At 39.8% G+C, this 24,381-nt stretch overlaps 1 protein-coding gene across 1 annotated transcript in view; it reads left to right on the forward strand.

The window, feature by feature from the left end:
* Positions 1 to 24,381, forward strand: part of AIG1 (androgen induced 1) — a 126,204-nt gene that overhangs the window by 30,308 nt on the left and 71,515 nt on the right. Inside the window, exons 2-3 of the mRNA XM_075498875.1 lie at positions 7,990 to 8,145; positions 16,113 to 16,214. Of these exons, the coding sequence (XP_075354990.1) occupies positions 7,990 to 8,145; positions 16,113 to 16,214 (258 nt within the window). The remainder of the gene's footprint in view (positions 1 to 7,989; positions 8,146 to 16,112; positions 16,215 to 24,381) is intronic.

Consider the following 24,381-nt stretch of genomic DNA (forward strand, 5'->3'; position numbering starts at 1 on the left):
TTTCTCAATTGTCCACTACGGCAATTTTTTTGTTGGGGGTATTTTACCCATGTAAAAAGAACAACTAAATATGCTTTTTTTGGCTTTAAAAATTAAAGCATTTCCAAATATTTTTGATAGTTTACCAAATTTCAGCTTAGCTTGTTGTAGTAAGGAATAATATATTTGTCCTTATAGAAGTGCCCAACATATTAAGAAAACTGCTTTTAAAACATTGTTAGCACAACCACCTTACCTTTCCAAGAACTGTGCTGCATGTGTTTGAAAACCATTATGAGACAGTCAAGACTCTTGTTAAGACAGAATGGTCTGAAATTCAACCTCTCCAGTAAGTGTAACACAGTAAGGGTTTTTCCTGGGTTAAGGGGAGGGAAGATGGAGAGAGAAAGGAAGAGGTGCAAGCAGTATGGTTATATTATTTATCAGAATTTTTTTATTTCATGTGCTGAAAATTGTGAATTGTAATAGATGCTGAAAGGCAGCGCTATAAAAATTACATTTTAGGGGCCCACATCTGTTTTGGTTTTCTGATTTCTTATGTAAGCACTTAGTTTGCACAGAAAGTTGCTTTTCTGTCTGTCCAGATAAAAACACACCTTGTGTTCCAACAGGCAGAATTTTAAAATGCATCTCTCCTCTCGGAAACACAAAGTCTTATTAGCTTACACAGCTTTGTTCCCTTTCCACAGCTCTGGAGTAGGTGCTTAAGCACTTGGACTTAAACGATGTAATACCTATAAAAACTAGACTGAAGAGTCAAACGGGTTTCTTTTCCATGCATAATAATTCCATAGTAGACTTTATTCTTTTGTGTAGCTATAAAATCTCATTGGTTTAAAACCCTGTCCTTGGTTACATTTGGGAAATACTAGTGAGCTTCAAAGAAAAAGACTACAGGAGGTTATGTAGGAAGTAAAGGATGGTATTTAAAGGAGTCCCTGAACTTACATCATATGGTAAGGGATTAGGCATGTTTTATAAGCTGATTCATGTCATGTGACTAAGTCATGAAAATGAAGTTGAATTTCCTAGTAAGGGCTAGTCTTCATCTCTGATGTCCTGGTTAGAGGAGCCTTCCCCCAATGAAGGCTGTAAAGGGAGACATGAGTCATTGTTTTGGATGAGGGCAGTGATAGATATTTATAAGGCTGTCCATCTATGCACTTACTGAATTTCTAATGGCTCTTCTGATAGAAATAAATGTCATGTTTTACTAGTGGAGTTTAAGTTCTAATTTGTGTAAGTGAAAGAGAAAGAAGGAATAGGAGAAATACATATTTCAAGATTCCTAACCAACAAACAACTCAAAGTAAAATAGGTGGCATTTGCATTAAGTATTCCTTTGGCTTATTCTGATTTTGTTCCCTTGTCCCTTACTTTTCTCCTGTATGTTGTGTATTTGGTTTCTCAGGCTACTGGCTTTTGATGGGCAGGGGCTGTTCCTTTTCTGTGTTGAAGTGGCATATGTCATTACTGAAACCTGCTTCAACAAACAAAACAAATTAAAATGGCCACAGCACTGCAGCCAGTGTGGAAGATGTGATAAGAGGTCTGACTGCATGCCCCAACTTAACATCAGTCAGTGAATCTCCTGGGGTGATGATGCTTTTTTACTTCTGGCCTTTAAAATACAAGTCTTCCTCATTCCTTTCACAGAAGTAATGATTCTGAGTAGCACACAGTACTTTTTCATGGTGTTTGCACTTCAACTTTAATTAATTGTAGATTTAGTGATTAGACATATTACACTGGCATGTATTTTAGTACTTAAAATGCTGTTGCTTATTGCTTTTATTTTTTTATGTCTCTCTTTCATTTGTCTGTAGACACAAAGATTTGCCTTTTCCTTATCCGAAGTCAGTAGCTTCTCTGATACAAAGATTTAGCGCTTGATTACATGTTGTCCAGCTTCTGCTTGCTATTATAACTAACAAAGATAAAGTGAAGGAAGGAGAAGTGACAAGAGTAAAAGCAATGTGCCTGTGAGTAATGCTGGGATGGTGATGGACAAGAAGAATCAGTAGCTTCATGCAGTCAAGAGCAGGAACAGATTTAATAAACAGCTACAGCCCATGGCTTCATTCTGTAAACACAGTGCATTTTCTATCAAAAATACCTTGTTATTCTCGACTTAACCTGGACTTGCTCTGTACATTGCAACTACAGAAAACTGAGCTGTTGTTACAGGATGCAGGCTGTCCACACGTGCCTGCATGCAGCCTGATACACTACAACCCAAACCAATCATGGTCCCAAAACAGAGTCCAATCAGTCGTGTTTACAGTGGGCAAAGAGTTAAAAATCTGACTTAAATTACTTCAGAGTTTCTTAAAATACAGTCATCTTAATTGCTGAAGCATAGTACATTTGTACGTCAAATGATAATGTCTAGAGGCTGGAGGAATGAAAGCTAAAGTGGCATAAGTTGACAAGGAGTAGTAACAGATACTCTGAGGTTATAAATCATATTCCTGTTGTTTGGAAAGGAAAATCAGAGTATGTTCTGTATATGGCAGATTGTAAAATCTGAAATACATGAGAAATGACGACTTTCAGCAATTTGATTTTGCATGCTGGTAGAGCTGAACTTTCATCTTCCTGTGGAAAGCCACGGGTTGTCTTAAGCGTGAGTGTTGCTTTGATGAGTCAGGTTATGTCTGCCCCCCACGCACGGGCTGGTGGCCCATCCCCAGGGAGGTGCCCGATGCCTGGGGCTGGGGCTGCCCTGTGCCCCTGGCTGCCCTGCTCCTGGCTGGGCATGGGATGAGCCCTGGCTGTCAGCCCCCAGGGATCAGCCAGGCCTCCCTGACACCCTAGTGTGAATTAGTCTTCCTATAATATGAGTTATATTTGCAGACTCTTAAGTCTCTTTCTTAAATGCAGTCTTGCCTTTAAACAGCGGAAGCTTACCTGGTAAGTGAGGTACAGGTACCTAATACATGCGCGTGTGCACACACATGTGCACACGTGCACTTCATTTGCAAACTTGTTGTTTTGGAATGTGTAAAAGTTATTTAATTTTCCATGCTCTTTTATTATTTCTTGCTGATTTTGTGAGTGTTACTCCCATGTTTTATTCTGGCAGCACTGTCTACTTGCCAGCGCTACTTGCTTGTCTATTCAGATGCCTTATTTCATAGAGGGGTACATGAAATAATTTGTAAGTGCTGTTAATCTCGAAAATGATGACTTGAGGATGGTGAATTCTCCATTTTCAAAGGTAGGTAGGGGAAAAAATACCCATGGATAATAGTAGTGCTTGCACACTTTTCCAGTTCTTCTGCCCTGAGCTCTAAGGAATGCTCCTGATTATGAGAGTGAGCTTGAAAGAGGATGAATCCATGGGCCATGAAGTCCTAGATTCAGTGAATTTAATGGGAGTTTTCTGCCTTGGTAAGAGTAGTGACAGAATTTCCATTGATGTCAGTTGTGCAGAGATTTTGTCTGCACTGTGGAACCCCACAGCACAGGGCAGAAGGGAGTCTCCATGCCCTGAAGAAAGGTTTACAAGGAAATATATTTTCCATCTGACTCTTAGAAGTCAAATTAGGGGGAGTAAGGAGAGGTCATTAGCTGCTATCCTGCACTGAGCACCTTGTGGAAAAACTGTCCCACTGAAGCAAGTCTTTATTTTCTTGTAGGAGACAGACATGTACAATTAATTCACTTTATTCTAACCGTTCATAAGGAACAATCTTTTCTGATATATAATCTGAATAGATCTCACCGTTTGAGAAGGTTTCTGGGCTGCTTGCTTTCATCTTCTGTTCACAGCTGTTTTCTCCTGCAGCAACTTGACAAGTTGTCATGGTTTAACCCCAGCCAGCAGCTGAGCACCACACAGCCGCTTGCTCACTCCCCCTGCAGCAGCATGGGGGGAAAAGAATTGGAAGGGTAAAAGTGAGAAAACTCGTGAGTTGAGATAAGAACAGTTTAATAATTGAAATAAAATAACAATAATAAGTTGTAATGAAAAGGAAAATAACCAAGAGAGAAATAAAACCCAAGAAAGACAGGTGATGCAAGTTAAAACAATTGCTGACTACCAACCAACCGATGCCCAGCCAGTCCCCGAGCAGGGGCTCCCTGGCCAACCTCCCCCCTAGTTTATTGCTGAGCATGACGCCATATGGTATGGAAGAGCCCTTTGGTCAGCTGGGGTCAGCTGTCCCAGCCGTGTCCCCTCCCAGCTTCTTGTGCCCCCCCAGCCTCCTCGCTGGTGGGGTGGGGTGAGGAGCAGAAAAGGCCTTGACTCTGTGTAAGCCCTGCTCAGCAGTAACTAAAACATCCCTGCGTTATCAGCACTGTTTCCAGCACAAATGCAAAACATAGCTCTGTACTAGCTACTATGAAGAAAATTAACTCTACCCCAGCCAAAACCAGCACACAAGTATTTTCTCTGCTCAGAGTTTTGTATTACTAAAATACCTGTAGGTGGCCATTTCCATTATGCAGCCTGATACATACGTTATCACAGCTTAAGGGTACTGTAGTATCAACTATAGTAGCAGTGGCCCCTCTAGGCTTCAATGGAGAAAATGTGGTCAGCAGTAAGTTAGTATTTTATACCTGTTTTAATGATTTTCTTGTTTTTGCATACTCTGCTTACAAGTTTCTGCCTCTATCACTGTTACGTGGTATAAGGAAGGTATGGCTGTTTTCTGTCAAATTTGTATTTGTCATTTTCTAAATCACTGTTTTCCTTCAAACTCTAGTTAGAGGCAAAATTGGAAGATATTTCCTCTGAAGTGCTGTTACTGCTTACATTTCCAAGGGAAAAAAATAGAAGTCAACTGTTTAACATCTCGGGTGTGTTTCATGTATAGATTCACCACCTGCAGATTTTCAAAAGAAGGTCCTTGTTTTGAAAATGTGATCCTAAATCTGAGGTAACACCAGGGCACTTTGGAGAATATTGTTTACAGGGAGTTTCTACTCCCTTGCTATGAACTTTTCACATCTGTTAGGCAGCATTCACACCGAGGAGCATGGACTTTAAAAATTTGTTTAGTGCCATAAACCACCAGTAGCTGCATGCTACACTTCTCCTATGCCAGACCTACAAAGGGCATAAATAGTGACTCTGGCTGTTCAGTTTATGCTGCTGAGACTTATGCAGCTCCGGAGGTCCTCAGCCTAATCCTAAATGTTGGTAGGTGTCAGAAGAGTTTTCTTGCACATTCTAGAAAGGAAAGGAAGTATTAGAGAGAATGTATGTACATTATTTGTATGAATAAGCTGGAACTATTCCTCCCTGAACACTATAAGATTTTTTCATTGGCTCTGAATGTTCTCAATAAATATGTAATTTTCTCTTTCCTATATGGATTTTTATTTGTTAATCTTTTTGTAGAATAGTTTACTTCATACCTACTCTCTGAAATCTTCGGGTACTTTCTTTCCTTTTAGGAGTTCAGTTATTCCCAATGATATCATTGTGTTTTCCCTTGAAGCGGTGTGTTCATAACAGGATAATGGGGAGAGAAGCTGTTCAGTTTGTGATTGATTAGTGGATGTACAATCTCAATTCCCTTGGAAAGTGGGCGTGTGATTGTTTGAGTCTGTGTTTCTTTGGAGAGGGACCATTTCAGGGAATCGTAGTTAGAGCTGCAAACAATCCATTAGTCACTCGTCCAAGCCCTGCCAGCGTAATACTGTTCCCTGCAGTACATTATTGAGTGTTTTGTCCAATATTGGTTTGAGTGATTCAAGCCATGAGGCTTCCACCACTTCCTCTGAGAAACTATTTCATGGTCTGACAGAGCTCAGTGTTAGGAAATATTTCCTGGTACTCAGCCTGAACTTTTTAACACCCAGATTGATCTCATTACTGTTAGGTATACTTTTTTTTCCAGTCCTGTCTTAAATCTTTTTCCTTCTTTGGCATTCAGTCTTGAGTGAATAGTAGATGGTATCATATCTCTTCTTAAGTCAAGCAAATGCATAATTAGTTCTTCTATTCCTTCTCTCCAAATAGACCATCTGTTTGGTGGAAAACAGGGCCTAGTATGGGAAGATTTTTTTTCTACTAAGTGCTTGTTTCAAACAAATAATATGAAAAAGTGCATTAGGAGTTCATGTGATTATGTAGCTCCAAGGAGCCCCAACTTTTATATAAAATGTTTTTCAGAAATTATGTAGAAGATGGAAACTTTTCCAGGCAGTCATTTGAAGTAGTAATACCTTTTTCTAGCACAATATACAGCTCTAGCACTAGTAATCTGTCACATTTCATGGCTTGTTCATGGAATGTTTTGTAATGTTGCTTCATCTATTTATCAAGCAAATTGTATGTAGCTACAGCCTGGAGAGGGGAGAGCAATGGCAGCAGAATTGCAAGCGCATCCAGGGGCTATTTGAAAGGCTGTCGTTCATAGCTTTACAGCCAGAATGTACAAGTATTTGGGTCATACAAGGATTGTTGAGGAAGGGAATGTACTTTAATCCATCCAACCATTACACATGTCTGGATTTCTTTCTAGTAGCCAACATCTCTCTGTCTGGTATTTCCTTCCTTCCTTCCTTCCTTCCTTCCTTCCTTCCTTCCTTCCTGCCTTCCTGCCTTCCTGCCTTCCTCCCTCCCTCCCTCCCTCCCTCCCTTCCTCCCTTCCTCCCTTCCTCCCTTCCTCTCTCCCTCCCTCCCTCCCTCCCTCCCTTCCTCCCACCACCCCCCTTCCCTCCCTCCCCTGCCCCCCTTCTTCCCCTCCCTCCCCTACCATATTCCAGATCAGTGTCCCCTGGTCTAACATGGTTTTTTACATTACTTGACTATAGTCTAAATTCTGCAAAGATGTATGCACATAATAAATTGTATTTTTCAAAATCTGCGTATGTGCTATTCTTATTTCTTATGGATGGTCTGCTGCTTAGTCAGAGAGTCCTAGTCAGAGGAGCACTTAGATTTACAAATTAGACTTCTAAACTAGTACTCCATGCTTGCTTTGAAAAACATGTAGTATGTATTTTAAGCATATGTTTATGTTTTTTGATGAATCACACTGCAATTTGGGAACCAAGCCCATGTTTTGTTAATTTTTTACCTAATATTACCTGATGCATGTGGATTTATGACCCGGGCTTCCGGCTTGGGGAGTAAACAAGCTGTGTGCACTTCCTCTGGACTGTACTAGAAAGGATGCGCAGGTCCTCCAGCAAGAGCATTCCTGAGCTAACTTATTACAAGTTTACTAAGCTAATTAGGAAGAAAAATGCAGTGATCAAACTAAGATCAAGTCAAGTTTGAACCAAATCAGTGGGCTCAGGTTATTAAACTACCGATTTAATATAACAGATAATGTTACAATAGTGCACACAAATACGTAAATGCAAAAAAGCAAAAGGCAGTTAAATGACAGTCCACCATCACAAAAAGAAAGCTTGAATAACTCCTGCAGCTTGCTCATTTTGTCGTTTGCTACCTGAGATGAAGTAGTTATAGATTTGTCGGAGCCTGGGCTGTGTGCTGCATCTCTCAGGAAGTCTCAGGCACCTTCTTCGCCTCTGGGTGGAATGTCTGGGGCAGGCAGGATCTTCAAGGGAGACCTCCTGGTGCAAGGGAAAGAACCTCTCATATTTTTTCTTTCCTTTCTTTTTACAAGGAGTGTTCCTCACTTTTTCTGCCTCAGAGGTGAATGCTGTGGCTTTGGGGCGGAGTTGTATGGAGTGAAGCAGGAAGGGGTAGCTGCAGTTCAGTCCCTGGCAGGTAGCACGTGTCTGAGGTGAGGGTGGGAAGTCCTACCTCTGGAATGGTCCTTCCACTCGCATTGATTCCTCCCATACCTGAGGAGCAAGGTGCATGCAGGGGTTTCAGTCTAGAAGCACAAGTGGCTTTCATGTGAACAAACTCTACCCATATTTAAGGGACTGATGTTTTCCCACTCGCCATGCCAATTCTGTGGCAGTATTCCTCACGTACACCTGTGTCCGACCAGCTCTCTGCCAAAGGTCTGGTCTTCTCTGTGTTCAAGAGTGTGTTCCCCTTCCGTGCAGGTTATCCAGGCTGTCTTCTTTGGGATCTGCGTCTTGACGGACCTGTCCAGTCTTCTCACTAAAGGAAATGACAGTCAAGAGCAAGAGAGGCAGCTGAAAAAACTCATTTCCCTCCGTGACTGGGTGATGGCTGTTCTAGCTTTCCCCGTTGGAGTGGTAAGTACGGTGTTAATCTGTGCATGTCTTTGCAAACTGTGTGAGCGGTATTATTTACTGATTGTTTTCTGGCTGAAAGGCTTTCCCACCTCTACAGAAAAGAGTATGCAGAAAGGGAAAAATGGTAGAGATTATTTTACTACTCTCTTGTTTTTCACAGGTGTAAGGGAGCACTGGTGTTGCTGAAATTATTTTTGGTTCATTAAAAAAAATGTACTTTACAATAGGAACTTGGTTGTGCAAGTCATTTCAAATGTGAGTACCAGCAGCCTCTTGAGCGTCAATTTGGACTTTTTCTGCACCGTGTGTCATTGTCAGGAGTAGTGAAAGTGCTGACTGTGGCATTTTTCACACCATAATGACCTGACCGGAGTTTGAGCTGTAAGCCCTTTTGTCATGGGCAAGAAGGGAAGTGCAAGTCCAGGTTGCTCCCTGTTAATCCCATGGGGGATTCAGAGCTGACAGAAGAAATGGGGTAGGAAAAAAGAGGGTTTGTCAGTAATGTAAAAAAGCACACAGAGGTATGGAAAAATGTGGGTTTTACATGTCTTTTTCAAAAGAAAATTATTCTTTGGATCAGGTCCTGCTCCACTGGGACATTGCACGCTGCTTTCAATGGCAAAAGGTGCTGAGTGTCTTTATGTGTCTCATACCACACACTGAAAGCAGCTGAAAGCAGCTGAAAATCCCGAATTTCATGGGTTTTTACATGGAAGTGTGATCTGTGTCAGTCTTGTTCTAAGTTTAGGTTACATTTTAAAAAGTGTGAACCTTTCATTAAAGTATTGCTTTTATTGTAATTCAGAATCAACCTTTAATTATGATTTTTTATTTCAGTGTACAGTAGTTCAAAATAAATTCACTAGAAGCAAGGTTTTTTTCATGGTAGGACTCTAGAAAACTGTATGAGGTCTCTAAAGTTGTACTGTTTCACAAAAGCTGATCACTTACTGTCAATTAACAGCAGTTAATGTAGCATATCAGTCTACCATTTATAATTTGATATATTCAGAGATCCTTCATTAAAATGTGATGTCACCATTTATGTGGGATTTCACAATACATGAAGAAATAAAGAATGCTTTTGCAAAGTTAGAAAATGCAAAGCATATGTGAAACACAGTGCAGGTATTTCTTTCATAAAAACCCAGCTGGTAGTCTTCCCTTACTGTATTTGCTTGCCTGCGTCTTGGGAGCTGCCACAGTTCATGGTGGGGTAACAGACTGCAGTTCTCCACCCATGGTAGAAGAAACTGGATCAACTAATACAGTTTTTAAAAAATCTGTGCATAAACAGGCTTGCAAATATGTATTTTATGGGTGCAGAGATTTATATGTTACATTTGTATTTTAAGGGAGATTGGGAATTAGAAGTAGTTGTGATTGTGATTGGCAACAGATGCTTCTCCTGTGTTGATAGTAGCAGTGAAGAAGGAGAACAACATCACATTATTTGTCTTCATTTAAAGATTTTAAGTGCATTTTTCAATCTAGAAGTGTAAGCCTTTACATGCATCAAAGCACACCCTCCTTGGCTCTCTCATGCCGCTCAGGATTCAGGGATTCTCTCCTTCTGTGTTTTAGCTGTGTACTGTTGTCTGTGTGTTCCCCCACCCCTGCAGTGTTCCTGACCTTGAAACTTTTCAAGATCTTGGAGAATTTCAGCTTCACTTTGTCTTGGCAATTCTGCGCATTTGTTTCAGGCATCGTTTCTCTTGCCACCGGTAAGCGAGCAATCCCCGCTAGCTGGTGTCTGCACTAGAAGTACTGTTGCAACATTTACATATTAGCAGTTCCCGAGAGCCGTGCTGCATACCTGGAGCTAGCTACTTTCCCAAGGGTTTCATACAAAAACAACTTCTGTCTTAAACAAAAATAAATCCAGAAAATAGTAAGAAATGGCCATGCTCATTGGACAGATGTTCTCCATTTCCAAAGGTGACCTTTCTGTGGTGAGGGGGAGCAATTGATTACCACATATTATTTCCCTTTACTTCTTAAAAAGAAAGCCTAAAAAGGTTGTTTTCATTGTTGTTTCTTCTCCTGGCTACCAGGAGACAAACAGCAGCACTTCATAACTTAACAGTGGTCTCAGCTCCTTCCTGAAACATGATCCTCTCCAGCAGCGCCCACCACACCGCAGCTACCACTTGCCAAAGCCTTGGCCAGTGCCTGGGGGACTGCCAGCCACTGGGGGCTCTTCTTCGGTGGGATTACGGGTAGGAAAAGTTCAGGGCCCGAAAGTAGCAAACGTCTAACGCTGGGTTTGTTCTCTAAAGAGCTATTTATGTGTTAGAAAATAATATGTGTAATGAAATTTTGGTATGCCAGAGGTGCTTTATAGAAGGAAGTTATTAAACACCAGAGTGTCTGCAGAAAAAAAGTTAAAGAAAAAGAAAAAAAGTTCCCTCGTTTCCCATATTCTCTCAAGAGCTTCCTCAATCCAAAAAAAAAAAAAAAAAAAGGAACAAAAGAAGTTCAAATGCAGACTTTCTTTCTTTGAGACTCACCCACCTAGCTCTCCATGGAGCTTCTCAGTGGTTTCCAGTAGCGACACAAGGGAACCTTCACACATAAAAATTGGATAGATGCGAGGAAAATCCTTGTTGGGTTTCTAATGTAGCAGCAGTGGTCATGCTTAAGTACTTGTCAGTTACCTTTAACATCTAAATTATTTTTATTGTTCAGTGTTTTACACAGGGCATGTTTAGGGAATAATGCAAATACTAGGGGAACATTTTAAAGCCCACTAACTGTAGTTTTTCAAGAGCAATTCAGCACAATTTTTTCTGTATTTCCTGGTTACTGAAGCCCTTGAGATGACTTGTTCTGAAAAACAGATGAGAAAAGGGGTTTCCACTCCCAAGTCAAACAATGGTGTGTGAAAAAAAAATGTAACAAAATAAAGTATTTCATTTTTAGTACTTCCTAAAAAAGTATTACATATAAACCACCTGGGAAGTCTGACCACCAACCTCCTCCCACCTTCCAAAGGAAGGGAAAGAACCAGCCCAAGGGCAAACAATCTCCTTGGGTGGCTTTGCAACAAATCAAATCTTGCAAAATCTATGCACCAAATCACATCTCTCCAGTGTTGTTTTATGCATTGTGTATCTTTGGGGGCTCAGATAAAACTGAATTGCCAACCTACGATTTTGTTTAGGAGCATCAAGAAATAAACATGAACCTCTTTCAAGGACATAATGACTAGTGTTTACCTATTGTTGCTCTTTTTAATAGGGCTCTTAAGAGAATGAAATCAGAAATCAACAGACCAATTTTCTATGCAGTAAAGCCTTATTCCACGAAAAGTCTATGGGCAATCCTTCCTAGCCCTTTTTTAGTTTATTATAAGCCTGGGGTACTATTCAAATGCCTAAGAGATCAGGAAGCATGCACTGAAGAAAAATGCTTGCATAGACATCTTAGAAGTTCATTACCAATTCTCATCTCTACCAGCTGCACTTACCCCCCTTTATCAGTGTAAAGGAGATTTATATTGGGAATAATTTACACTGCTAGAGAAGTGTAAGAACATGCTTAAAAGTCAGAAACTACACCAGTGGTTTAGACTATGCCTACTTTTTTCTATTTGTTTGACATAGATCATGAAGTTGCTGAGTTTCTGTGGTTAATTAGTATTTTGTGTAAACTGTACATGGTTTTATCAGTATGTTTCTTGTAATTTGTACCAAACAAGAGGAGGAAGAGATAAAACAGGCATTTCTAGTTGTTTAAGACTGTGTTTAATAGAAATAGGAAGAAGAAAGAAAATTTAAATTGTTACATATTAGAAGAGAGATTGCTGCCTAGAAAATCATAAACTCTACTGTTGATATTTTATATTATGTAGCTTTAATAGCTCCGTTTGGATCTGAGTCTAAACTGGTTAGAATGATCTCATATTCTTTATATTATACTTTTATGTTTTTAAAAACCTGTGATACAAAAGAGAGAAAGCCAAGCATGCTTTCTTATCTCTTGTTTCTCTGTACTGGTACAGTCAAAAGGAAAGCTGATCGCCCTTCTTCTGCAGATCATCAATAAAGCTGATCTGAGATCTTATCCCAAGAAAAGATGTGTAGGCATTTGCTGCAGTCTCCTACTTACCTCATTATTTAGACCAGACTACAAAATACTTTTATTTCCATAACTGACTCAACCCTGCCAAAATCTCTCTATTCTAGATTTTGCCCTCATCTGTGGTGACGTGGTGGCTGGTGATGGGAACATGAGCGAGCAGTGGTGCAATTGCCTCCTGAACTCTATTCTCCGGGGGCAGTCTTCCCCAATTTTCAGTTCCCACTCCTTGTGATTTCCTTCATTGGCCCTTTTCAAATTCATTTGATGTGATGCTGTGCTGGCACTGGATCCCACCTAAAGCCAGTACCATGCCAATTTATGCTTACTGTGGTCTGCCTTTAATTTTGCTTCTATATGTAATGCCTTTAACCCTCGAAGAGGCTCACAAACAATATATTTATACTCGCAGTTAACCACAAATGTCTTGGGAGATAGCTAGAAAGCCTACCTTTAACTGTGCTTAGAAGAAATTTTGTCAAGGTCAAAGGGTTGAGGTTATTTTTTCTTTGTCGTGAGGCTAGGCAGGAAATGAGTGAACTGAACTGTGCAGCCCAGCCAAAAACAAAAACACATAGTGCAGGAAAATTAAGTTCCACTGGGTTCATTCTTCGTTTGCATAACATTTCTTAGTTGGGCTCGTGTAAAACAGCAAATTATGCGATTCTTTTCACTGGCTTTCCTCTCTTAGTTTCTCTTTGCTTCCATTTGTGGTGTTTTGGTAAAGCCACTTGTTTTCCCTTTTGAATCACCAACTGTTTCCCAACTTGTCCTTTAAAATTTGTCCCTTGGCAGTGCCACATGCTCTTCTCATGTCCTCTGAAGCTTCAGAGACGGAGGACAAAAACTCAAGGAATATCTCCTTAAGTGGGAAAACAGAGTTGAGTTTTCAGCCTTATTTTTTTCCTGCTGCTGTGTATTTGTTTAGCAATACTTTAGATGCCTGCGACAAGTGAGCTACTCCATATTTTCAGTTTCCAAGGTCTACTTGGAAATTTGAGGTTCCCTTTGGTCTGTAATGACCCTAGATAGGATAAGTAGCAAATGAGAGACTCTTCTGTTCTTTTGTATGTTGCTTAACCTTATGTTTAACCAACTAATCACTGTCTTCGAAAAGTTGGCAATCTTAGGAGGCTCCTGTGCAAAGAAGTGTAAAAGCAATTGCTGGTGCGTGTTTTCTTCCTTGAATTCCAGGCCTCGAGTTTGTCTAAATAGGAAGTGGAAGGGTGAGAGTTGTGCCATTTTGCCTTGGGAACAAAAGAAAAGTATTGGGCTCCCTGAAAGATGTCTGCTGCATACAAGCAGCCTGTTCAGGCTGGCATGTGAGGGTAGTACCATGACTGACTCCACGATAATGATGAATTGTGCCACAAGGAAGGCATCATGAGCATAAGAGCTGCAATTCTGATTGAGCCTTTCATAGGCAGTGTAAAGAAGCAGCTCAATTGTATTATGGTCTGGCACTGCATGACTATGTGTGATCTTGGCAAAGCCCAGCCCAAATAAAAGTCTACCAGTACCAAAGTATAAGGATAGAAAAGGTGATTTAAAAGTACCAGACCAACAGTTGCTCATTAATCAAAGTAAACAAATTCAGAAGCAGTCAAGGCAGCTAAGTAGCAAGTTATAGTTCTTTTTATCCAAATAGTTCATTTTTATAGTTCATTTTTATAGTTCATTTTAGTTCATAGTGCAATAGTTCATTTTTATAGTTCATTTTATACAAATTAACTAATTGTAAGGAAAGGTAAGGTAAGCTGAACCATTCAGATACTGGAAGGGATCTTCCCCAGGGCATTGTGTTAGTCTCATGTCAGGTTGTCCTCCGTGATAGGTTAGTTCTGTAACACCTTGGGTTTTGCGCACTTCCTTTACCTTATGTCTGCCTTGTGATAGTGCTTTGCTAAGCAGCGTTTGCCGTCTGTAGCTCCAGATGGTTGCGACCAGCTAGGCTGATCCCGTTCCATCCATTGGCTGACTTTGATTAAGGGACAGATGGCACGTCCCCTCTTTTCTTATCTTTACCTCCTTGGCAAAGTCTATTGTTTTATTCTGCTCCACACAAAACTCATAGGTGAAAACATGCCAGCTTTGTTGTATTCAGTGTAATAAGGTTCAAGCTAATCCTGGGTGTTTTTTCTTGCTGTCAGACTTCCTTGGAAAAAAGCATTATCAGTCTTGATCGTCATGTGCCTGAGAATATGTTTTTATGTCCCAGTTGGTCTTAGCAGGTTCTCAGAGACCCACTGTGATAATACATGACTTCTAGGAAGCCTATAGAGAAGAGGATACTTTGCTTCCATTTTCCCTGCTGTTCAGCTATTCATATCTTGGCACTTATGTGTCAGCAGGTGCGTAAAGAGCTAGGCTGTGCCAATGCCAAGACTGGCCCAGAAGAGAGACTTCTTGTGGCGTACTTTACACTTGCGATATTTTTCAGGCTGTCCATCATAACCTATTTTTTTTTCCTGGCCTCTGTGCACTAGTCAAATAGTCCAAGCTCATTGTGAGCAGGCACCGATAGCTATCATAACAGATGGACAAGTGTGTTGGAAACCAAGAAACTATGTACTGTATGCACACTGAGGGAACAGTGTACTGGTTCAGGTCATTCACACAACTGGCTGGCCAAAGTCTGCGTGTCTGTGGTTAGAACAAGGTGCCATTGATAAACTGCAACCTCAATTTTAACTTCCAAAGTCGGAAGCATATGAAACAACTTATGCCTGCGCAATCACACACACTAGTACTTTGCTGACCATGCTGTGCTCACCCCATATTTCTCGCACTTTCTTTTACTGATCCCCCAAATTAGCTGTAAGATCATGGGCCACATTGGTTTGGATGTAACTGAATACTTCCCTGCTGATCTCAGTGAAAGTCCTATCTGTTGCCTCTCAAACTTTAAACTTGGACTTGTCGCTACTGTGTAGAGATCCCCTGAAAATGGTCATTGAAAAGCGCCTGGCCCAGGTATTGGGTTTTACTGCTGTAAACAATAAGCTTTTTATTACTAGAAAACTATGACTCAAATTCAAGGTAAGAAAGCAATTGTATTTTAATTAGAAGATTACTTACTTTGTTCTTTCCCCAGCTAAGGTAAGCTAAAACTATTATTTTTGTAAGTTTTTGTGGGTTTATGTTGTCTTTGCTTTTCAGACATCAGGGTATCTTTAAAGAATTTGTGCACACTTTGGCAAAAATTTAGCCTAGTGCAAACTTTATCTGAGCCATCTGTCCTGTCCTCAGTCTAGAGGAAATAATGGTCTTTCTCTGGGCTCCTGGTAAATAGTATCTGACAAGAAGCAAGCCAAATTTCATATTGAAAAATGAGCAGGATACTAGACCTCTTTTTTGTGGATCCCAGTCCATGAATTGTGTGCAGACTAGTTAAAGGGTTAAATATTTTTTTTAAATGATGCTGTTTTGATGGCTGACATGAAAAAGTGCAAAGATGAGTTTGTAGGCTTCTGTTCTGAATGTTTCATATTTATATGTTCTATGAATTCCAAGTGATATTTTACCTGATTTTCCATTTGTTTTCTATCCTGTTAGTGGTGAAACATTATTTATGTGCCACATCTGCTACTGAAGTACTCAGTTGTAATTTGGCCACAGGCATGTAAGTAAAAAAAATGAGATTTTTTTCCAGGCTGAAAGTCAAAAAAAAAAAAAAAAAAAAAGGAAAAGTTAAAACTCCTGTGAATGCAAAGAATAATCCAGATTCACACTGTTATTTAAAGCAGGATTTGGTCAAAGAAAATAATGTCTGTGTCTGTCCATAGATCATTTGCTAAGTGCCCCATTTTGCTATCTAAAATGTGTAGCTAATTGTTCAGAAGCATATATTTTAAAATGTTTTGTCTTTTCTTTTTTTTTCTTCTTAGTTTGTTGTGACGATGTTTTGGAGCCTCTATATCTATGACAGGGAACTGGTTTACCCAAAGCTGCTTGATAATTTTATACCAGCGTGGCTAAATCATGGAATGGTGAGTAAAGTAATGCAAACACTTCCTTGCATAAACAAAAGTGTAAGACAGTGATTTCCCTGTGCATGACTCTGCATACACTTAGAGCTAATCTCCTCGGAAGTGGTTAAGGAACATTGTTTGCAAGCAAGAATAACATCTTTCCTTCCTTGACTCCTTGAGTCGTATTTCAATCCCTATTAGGTTGAAACAGTGGAGATTTGAACTTGTGTGTCCTACATCCCAGGCTAGTTGTGGGGATAGGCTGTTTTTGGTGATAAAGTACCTTTCCCAGAGCAATGTTACCCTGGTCATGAGGAAATTTAATCAAAATAGACTCTTCCACAAAACAGAAGTTCTGATTTTGACAAATCTTGCTATAAAATGACAGAAACACTTAATTGAATGATTCTTTACCATTCTACCAAAGTATAATTTGTGATGAAAATGCTTGTTCAAAAAATCTCACTCTGCTTTTTGGACTTCTATGTTTTTAGAAAAAAATGAAATACTTACTCATTTCTCAAGTACACCAAACTTGTGTAGCAGAACCTGTATCTGAGTATTTTTAATAATGTGGAATTACATGCATCAATGCAAAGTTTCAAAATTGCTGCATCGGTAATCATAAAAGTAGTTTCTTGAGAAGAAATGTGACCTTTTCATCCCTCTCTGGTATGTCAAGTTGGACATTCTTTCTCTCAACTATATGTTTAAATGCTAAGGGAAAGATAAGGCCACACTTTGCCATCAGGTACTTACTACTGTTCATGCAGCATTTGGAGCTGAAAAGCGTCATGTTTGCTTCTCTAGTTGCGTCTGTGCAGAATGTTTCATTATTACTTTGTTTTCCGTATCAAGGCATGGCAAACCATTTGGCACTGCTGTTCATCAGCATTTGACAGCAGAGCTCATCCTTCAGGGTGTGAGTACTGTATCACCACAGCAGATCAAGATTTGTCCACTACTGCTGGCCTTGATAAATTGGTCCTTTGTGGGGTGGGGCAGATGGCAGTGCTATTTATTTATTCCCTGAATTGTGTGTTAAAGGAGTAGTATGAGAGTTACTACTGACAAGAGGAGCATCAGGTTCTGCTAGATACTGTACTGTTTTACAATGTTTTGAAAGGAACAGCGTGATATTATGTGTGTGTAGAGCTGAGGAAAGAGTCCAATGACTCCTGCTGTGTTTGTTCAGACTGTCCTCCCTTGAGTTTTGAGGTTACAAACTGAACACTTGCAAACGCTGCCAAGCCATACATACATTGATTTTTTCCCCACACTACATCAGTGCCATCTCTGATGACATTTCTTCCAGGTGACATTCCACATACTGAAAGTGCCTAACCTACAACATTTTTCATGAATGTGCATTGTGAAGCACTTGACAACAAACAGCCTATGTATTCAGGAAGTCTCCTCTGTGCCATAACTAAAAGGAAATTCAAGCTCATGTTGCTCTGTAGAAATGTAGACTTACTGAAATATTTGAAGAGGGCTTTTGTTTGAGATTTTTGGACATAATAGAGTTTGCTGAAATGAATTCCGTGCAAGCATCTTAGGCTTTTTTCTTTTCAACTTGAAATATTGTAGAAGGCATTTTTGAAAGTCTTTTGCAAAGGAATTGTTTGCTGTGTCAGTCTCCATTTATCCAAGTGTTCCTTTAGCTCGGTCACAGAGAAAGCTTATGGCTGTTGGGCTTTTCACCACCTTTCAGTCTAATTCTTTGTGATGTTTTAGCCATCATTTCATCCTCATCAGCTTTCATACTAATTATTTCTGATGCATTCCCCATCATAATATGAAGGGGTTCTTAAACTACCTTGAGAATCTTAGCACCTCACTTACTAGTAGTTACAATTTTGACATGGCAGATTTTAGAGAATATGATAGAGGTCCCCTTGGTGGAAGTGTAGGACCTCTGGGAATACAGTTGTAGAAAAGTCAGGATCCCTGGCTATTGTTTTTTACTGAAATAAACATTTATTCCCATCTTCCCCTGCATGTTTTGACAGTAGCTGTGCAGATTCAGTGATAATTTTCTGAATGCAAGGGTGGCTGTGCTGGAGCCTGGCCTTGTACAACAAAACTCACACAAGAGATTCATCACCCTTGCCAGAGTGAAAATGCTCAGTGAGAGGTGGGTCCTTTTGCTACTGCAGCATTGCTGATGAATCCCTCTTCTCTGTGAGCTTCCCCCACAGTGGCTGGTGCAGCTCTTAAGGATCTGAGCTCAAATGTTACTTCACCTGTGAACACTCTGTCCAGGTTTTTTCACAGCAGTTTCCCTAAACACATATTTATCACAAAAAAAGCCACAAAAAATGGACAATGTAAAACTATACATTTTCCACAGTAAAAAGATTCCCTACTTTAACTGAAAAGTCATATTTTCAAAAGTTTCTGACAGATGTATTATGACCAGCTGTAACAGCTTGCTCAACTGTCAACATCAGCCTGCAAAATCCACACATAGAAAAGGAATGAAAAGTCATGAAATCTGGCTGTAATAACAGCAATCATATTTCCATTAGTAATATGGGCATGTTTCAAAATATTTGAGAGTGTTCATACTTTAGAAGCATTTTAAGGTGACTATCTTGAAGGCTGTATGAAGAAATTGTTTGAAGGGCTGGTCTAATTTAGTGCATTAGCCCAAGCAGAAGTGGTTTGGGCAGCCCAAGCAGTGTCTTCTGGTTTGTTAGGTTATAATAATTAGTTCCCATCCTCCTTTTTTTTCTCCCCCTTTCCCATCCCTTCTCTGCGGTTACAACATTGTCTATAGTTAAAAAAAACTGTTTTCTTGAATACATAGTAATGTCTTGCTAATACTCAGAGATACCACTCTTTCATAGCAAGCCTTTTTCAACATCTAAAAACTTCCTAATTATAAAAGAAAATTCCTCCTAGAAACGGAAAACATAAGGGAAATGATCCTCAGAGCTATGCAATCCCATTACCAATTCAATCTTAATATTGTTTATAAAGTTTCGTAGAAACAGAGAGAGGCTCATCATTGTGCACAAAGATAAAAGCCACAAACTATTTACCATAAAATTGGACATAGTGTCAAGAACTGTATTTCTGTTATATATATATATATATATATATACACCATAGTAGTTAAAAATATAATTCCTGTCTACGGAAAAATCTGTGTAGTAAGTGGTGCCTTGTGGTACCAGATGGTACCTTATACATATAGATTCATACACCTGTGAAAGGCATCACTAATAGAGTTGTACTGTGCCATAAAACTGATGTATTTCATCATCTCAGTCAGTTGATTCATCCATAACCAATGGTATCACTATGACTTGAGAAATGACCAGGGGAAGTCAATGGCAGGGTTGCTGTCGATTTCAGCAGGACAAGGATTTCATCTCTGTTTATTATGTGAAGGAGCACATCTGAGTAGCTGAGGTTAAGCTTCTGTCAGTAGAAATAACTACCTGTCTAAAGAACTGTTGGAGAATAGGGCTATGCCTCAGCCTTGGTCTATTTCTGAAGTGTCAAGTTCACTTCCTGTATTTATTAGTTATGCAGATGAATTCATCTTAGCTGGCTACAATTTTAGTTGCCAAATTACTGAACTCTTCCATTTAAGATGTCATTCGTGTTCTTGAGGCTGTCCTTCACTTTGGATCCATATCAACCCTTAATTCCAGAGGCATATTTTCCATGGGAAATATTCTTCCCCATTTTCTGATGGCTGTCTAGCTGATCTCTATCAGTATTAGGAATTTTTAATTAAAGGCTAACCTTTAGTGTTTAAAACGAGTGTGTCATAGTAATAGGATTTTTATCAGCTCATTCATTGCACCTTTTTGTGTTGGGACTGGACAGGATGATGTATGGATAACATTTTTTTCCAGAAGTTATATTCTCTTCAATATTAGCACAGACTATAAAACTAGAGGTTGCCCCTATTCTAACCGATGCCCACATAAACAGATCTGTAGACTGAATTAATATAAGCCTGAGCATTGCTGATTTTGAGCCAAGTTACATGGCAGGACTGCATGCAGTATCTGTCCAAGTTAGCATACCATTTCAGCAAGAGTCCTTCTTTGTTTTTCACAGACACTGTCCCGAATTCTTTTTAAAAATGTGAATCATCTTTTGTTTGTGGCAAGGAAAGTGAAATACAGAGATAGAAGTTACTTACTGAGGAGTTTAATAGCTTTGGAGGTCAGAAATAAAGAATTGTCTTCATATGAAACTCTAGAGGACAGGTCAGGGAAGGGGGAAGGGGAATACGCTCTGCGTCTGTGGAGTCGGAAAATTGATTATTGTATGGGTTCTGTGCCATTACAACCTATACGAGCTTTTCCAGTTTTGTACTCTATTCTTTTTATACTGCTTTTGGGAAACAAAGGTGTTCCTAGAGAGACATACCCTCTGTCCTTGTATTCAAGAGAATGTGCAAAAACTGGGACAAATAGCAGACGAAGACAAGTTATGGAGAGGAAGGAGCCTGTCCAAGTGATACATCTCTACTTATTTCATAAGTTGGCTCTTTTCTTATTGCTGGCTGCTCAGCTTAAAAGCTCAGCCCACTGGAGAGTGGTATGGAGTCCCTCTGGCCATCTCTCCAATTGTTGTTCTTCCTGGCAGCTTTGTCTTAGGTCCAGTGGCCTTGGCTTGTTTGTTCCTTTGTTTTTCTGGTGGAAGGCTTTTTTCCTTGATGATTTGACAAGTAGAAAAATAGGAAAGCCATGCAAAGATCAAAATTCGTAGTAACCTGGCATATAAAGATTGGAAGGTCCAAAACTGGTGAGTTTTTTGACAAACCCATCTCTCCATCATTAGTTGGGTCACTTGCTGCAGTGTTCTCTCTGATCTACAAGCAAGGAGATGCTCTTTCTTTCAGCAAAGTGTTTCCATCTAGTGTGTTGCCCTAAAAATCCTTTTCAGAAATGAATCATTTGAAACAGTGCATTATACTTCTTGAGGATGCTTTCCTAATACAGCAGGACCCCATGTATGGGCTATTTTTGTACAATGTACTGCACCTTGGTAATGCTTCATGCTTATGTCTAGAAGACATTTACCCTTTTCTGAGATTTGTTTCTAAATCCAATTTAAGGCTTTCAAGAATATTCCAACTCAAGTGCTCTTCTTAAACTGTCTATAATATTTTCGTATGTTAGGGGTGAATAAAATCTTCAGTGCTCAGGAAGGAGTTCCCACTTGTTATGTAACTGCGAAGTTTTCTGATAAAAATCGGGGAAAATTTGTAATTGACTTTCCAACAGAATACCCACTACTAGATGGCTATTATTTAAATATCTATCTGATGGAAAGAATAGCAATTGAAGCTAGTTGCCTGGGGACTCAGAATATTTGCAAAACCCATGAAAAGAATGTTGTTGGATTTGTACATTTACTGCATGTTCATGCTGCGGTTACATGGCTCTGTCTGGTATCTCTCCTCATTATCTGCCAGTTCCACCACTGGAGTGTGAATACAGTAATATCAATTATCCCCCCGCTCTGGGAAGAAAAACAGCAGCAGCTTAAAAGATTTTTTTGATTTTCTGTTACTTATGTGAAGGGCTTGGAAATCAGTAGTGTGTCAAAACCTGTGATAGCATAGCACCTGAAAACTGAGAGAGGCTGCTAGGTAAAAAAGACCCAATAATCTGAGTGGCATCCTCTGGGAGCATTAGGAAAACCCCTTTACCTAATCCAGTAACAGCACAGCAGTTTTTGTGAAGTAGGAAGCTGGCCTTAACCACGTTACGTATCTGCCGGAGGAGACTCGTCAGTGTAAGGTGAAGACAGCTTTCTAACTGAACACAGGTGCCGAATGTTTCTGATTATTTGCTGTTTCCAGTAATCTAGAGCAAACACACACACAGGCTCCTCCTGGTACAAACAAGCCCAACATGTAGTAGTGAGGGACCTTTTCTAAAATATCTTGAGTACTTAGTAACAGCTAAACATGTGAGCCCTGTTCTAGACATGAGCATTGCAAATGAAAAGTCAGAGAGCTGAAATCCCCAGATGAGATCTTTTTCTGAAGTTTTGCCTTCTTCTGTTGACAAGGTCACATAACTCGGTCTGTTAGCACAGAGGATGAGAGCACGTAGTGTCAACACCAAGTCGCGGGAGTGACTATGGAAGGAGGGGAGCAGGGGAGAGGGTCAGAGAGAGAGCACAAAAAAGGAGGTTAGGGAAAGATAGTTGGATGAGAGGAAAAGACAGGCGGGAGGAAAGAGACAAATCAAAAAGTCAGCTGATGCTGTTCCAACTCCTACCTAAAAAAAAGAAAAGAAAAAAACCAAAACAGATGAGGTAAGTGAATAAAAAAGGAGCCACAGAATAATGTAGACAAGCTGGAAGAGACTCAAAATGCTAAAGAGGACTTGGGGGAGGAGAAGGATGAGGAAAGGAGAAGCAAGGAAATAAGGAAAAGTAAGAAAGAGGAAATGAAGCATATGTTTTCTTACCATATTTTTCCATTGCTTCCCTGGGAGAATTTCACTGATATCTATTAATTAGAGGAGTTGAGAGCAAGGAGATGGCTTATTGATCCTACTGTGAGAGGAGGAGGATTGCTTCTCTTGCTGTTGGACATAGGTTTACAGGGTAGTTGAAGTCATATTTGCACAGTGACATGCCAGGAGCTTCAAATCCTTGTAAAATGTTTAGGATTAAAACCACCTGCAGCCGTGCAACAGTATGAGGCCTGTGTTCATATAAATTGTATCTGTGTGATACCTGTAGAATGGCATTGGTTTCTTTGCATCTCTGTCTATACTTTTATCTGACAAAGCCGTACATTAATTCAGCTGTCTGTTTGACCCTCAAAACTTCAGTCCTGCTGTTGAAAACAAGCCTGTTCAGAGTGTGTCTTATTTTTTCATATCAGCTGTGAAGTGTGAGTTGCATTGCATATTAAAACAGATGTGCTGTTTGCTAAGGGTTGCAGGCGTGCTGGAAGATCACATATTTGAAGCACCAGAGGTAAGGAGGTGGACTGTCTGTATTTCAAACCGCCCTGCTTGAACAGACAAAGCTAGGTGTAACTCTAGAAGTAATAATTATAGTAATAGTAATAAAACTGATAATAAAAGCTCAAAGCCAGATTTTCAGCTGAAGTCGCTCATACAAATATTTGGTAAAGCGATTGCTATGGGCACAAAACAAATGACTAAAGAAAAGCCCGAAAAGGACATACAAAGGGAGCCTTAGACTTTCTGCCTTTCTCTGGGCGTGGAGTATGTACTGAGCTGTGTTTTCCTAGAAGCAGGGTTTGGCCCTGGACTGCTAGGTCTGTTTGTTAAACCAGCAGCGATGTGGGGGGAAACGCATTCAGTTTGTTCCCATAATTCTGATAATGTTAGGAACCCCGGTTTTGTTTTAACATTCACTTTCTGTGCAGCTTATATTCCTCGCCATAGTCACTGCTGGAGCCGCGCACAACTCTTTTGTAGTGCTTAAGCTGGTACATTTCTCTGGTGCTACTACACAATTTATCAGATACGTGATTTGCAGGTTATAAATGTAAATAAGTGTTCAACTTGAAAACCAGTGCAAAATGCATTAATAACTGGTACACATTTTAGATAAGAATCTGTGCCCTCCTCTCTTCTCTCTCAGTTAAAATCAGACACTTGTTTTATCTTTTGACATAATAGATTTCTGGTTTTTTCCTGATTTTTTTCCAGAGAACATAGGCAGATAGTAGAAGCAAACAGTAAGTGATATATTATTATGATTAATGATGAATCAAACAGTGTCTTTTATCAAGAAAAGAGAACATTTCACTGGAAAAAAATTAATGTACTAGGGGGATGATTGCTTATATTGAAGAAGGTTTAATATGTCAGGTGCCAGCTACAGGCTGTGTACTGTAAAGCACCCCATATGCAAGTCATTCTAGAGGTGATCACTACAAAAAGCTTTGGCTCTTTAGTGGGCCATGCAACCACAAGGAAGGATGCAAATATCTCTTTGAAGGTATAGTAGTTTAATATGCATTTATTGTCTATCTTTATGTATTTAAGGGACTGTGCTTTGCCCTATGATTACAGTAAAATGCAGTATTATGTATCCTTGGACACGCTGGTTACCATTCATTAGCACTTACTCAGATAAGAATTAGAATGTACATACAATAAAAGTGGGATTGTACAATATTGCACCCACTTTTAAACTGTTCTGTTAGTGTTCACACATG

This window comes from Mycteria americana, chromosome 3 (assembly GCF_035582795.1).
Source record: "Mycteria americana isolate JAX WOST 10 ecotype Jacksonville Zoo and Gardens chromosome 3, USCA_MyAme_1.0, whole genome shotgun sequence".
Taxonomy (NCBI): Eukaryota; Metazoa; Chordata; class Aves; order Ciconiiformes; family Ciconiidae; genus Mycteria; species Mycteria americana.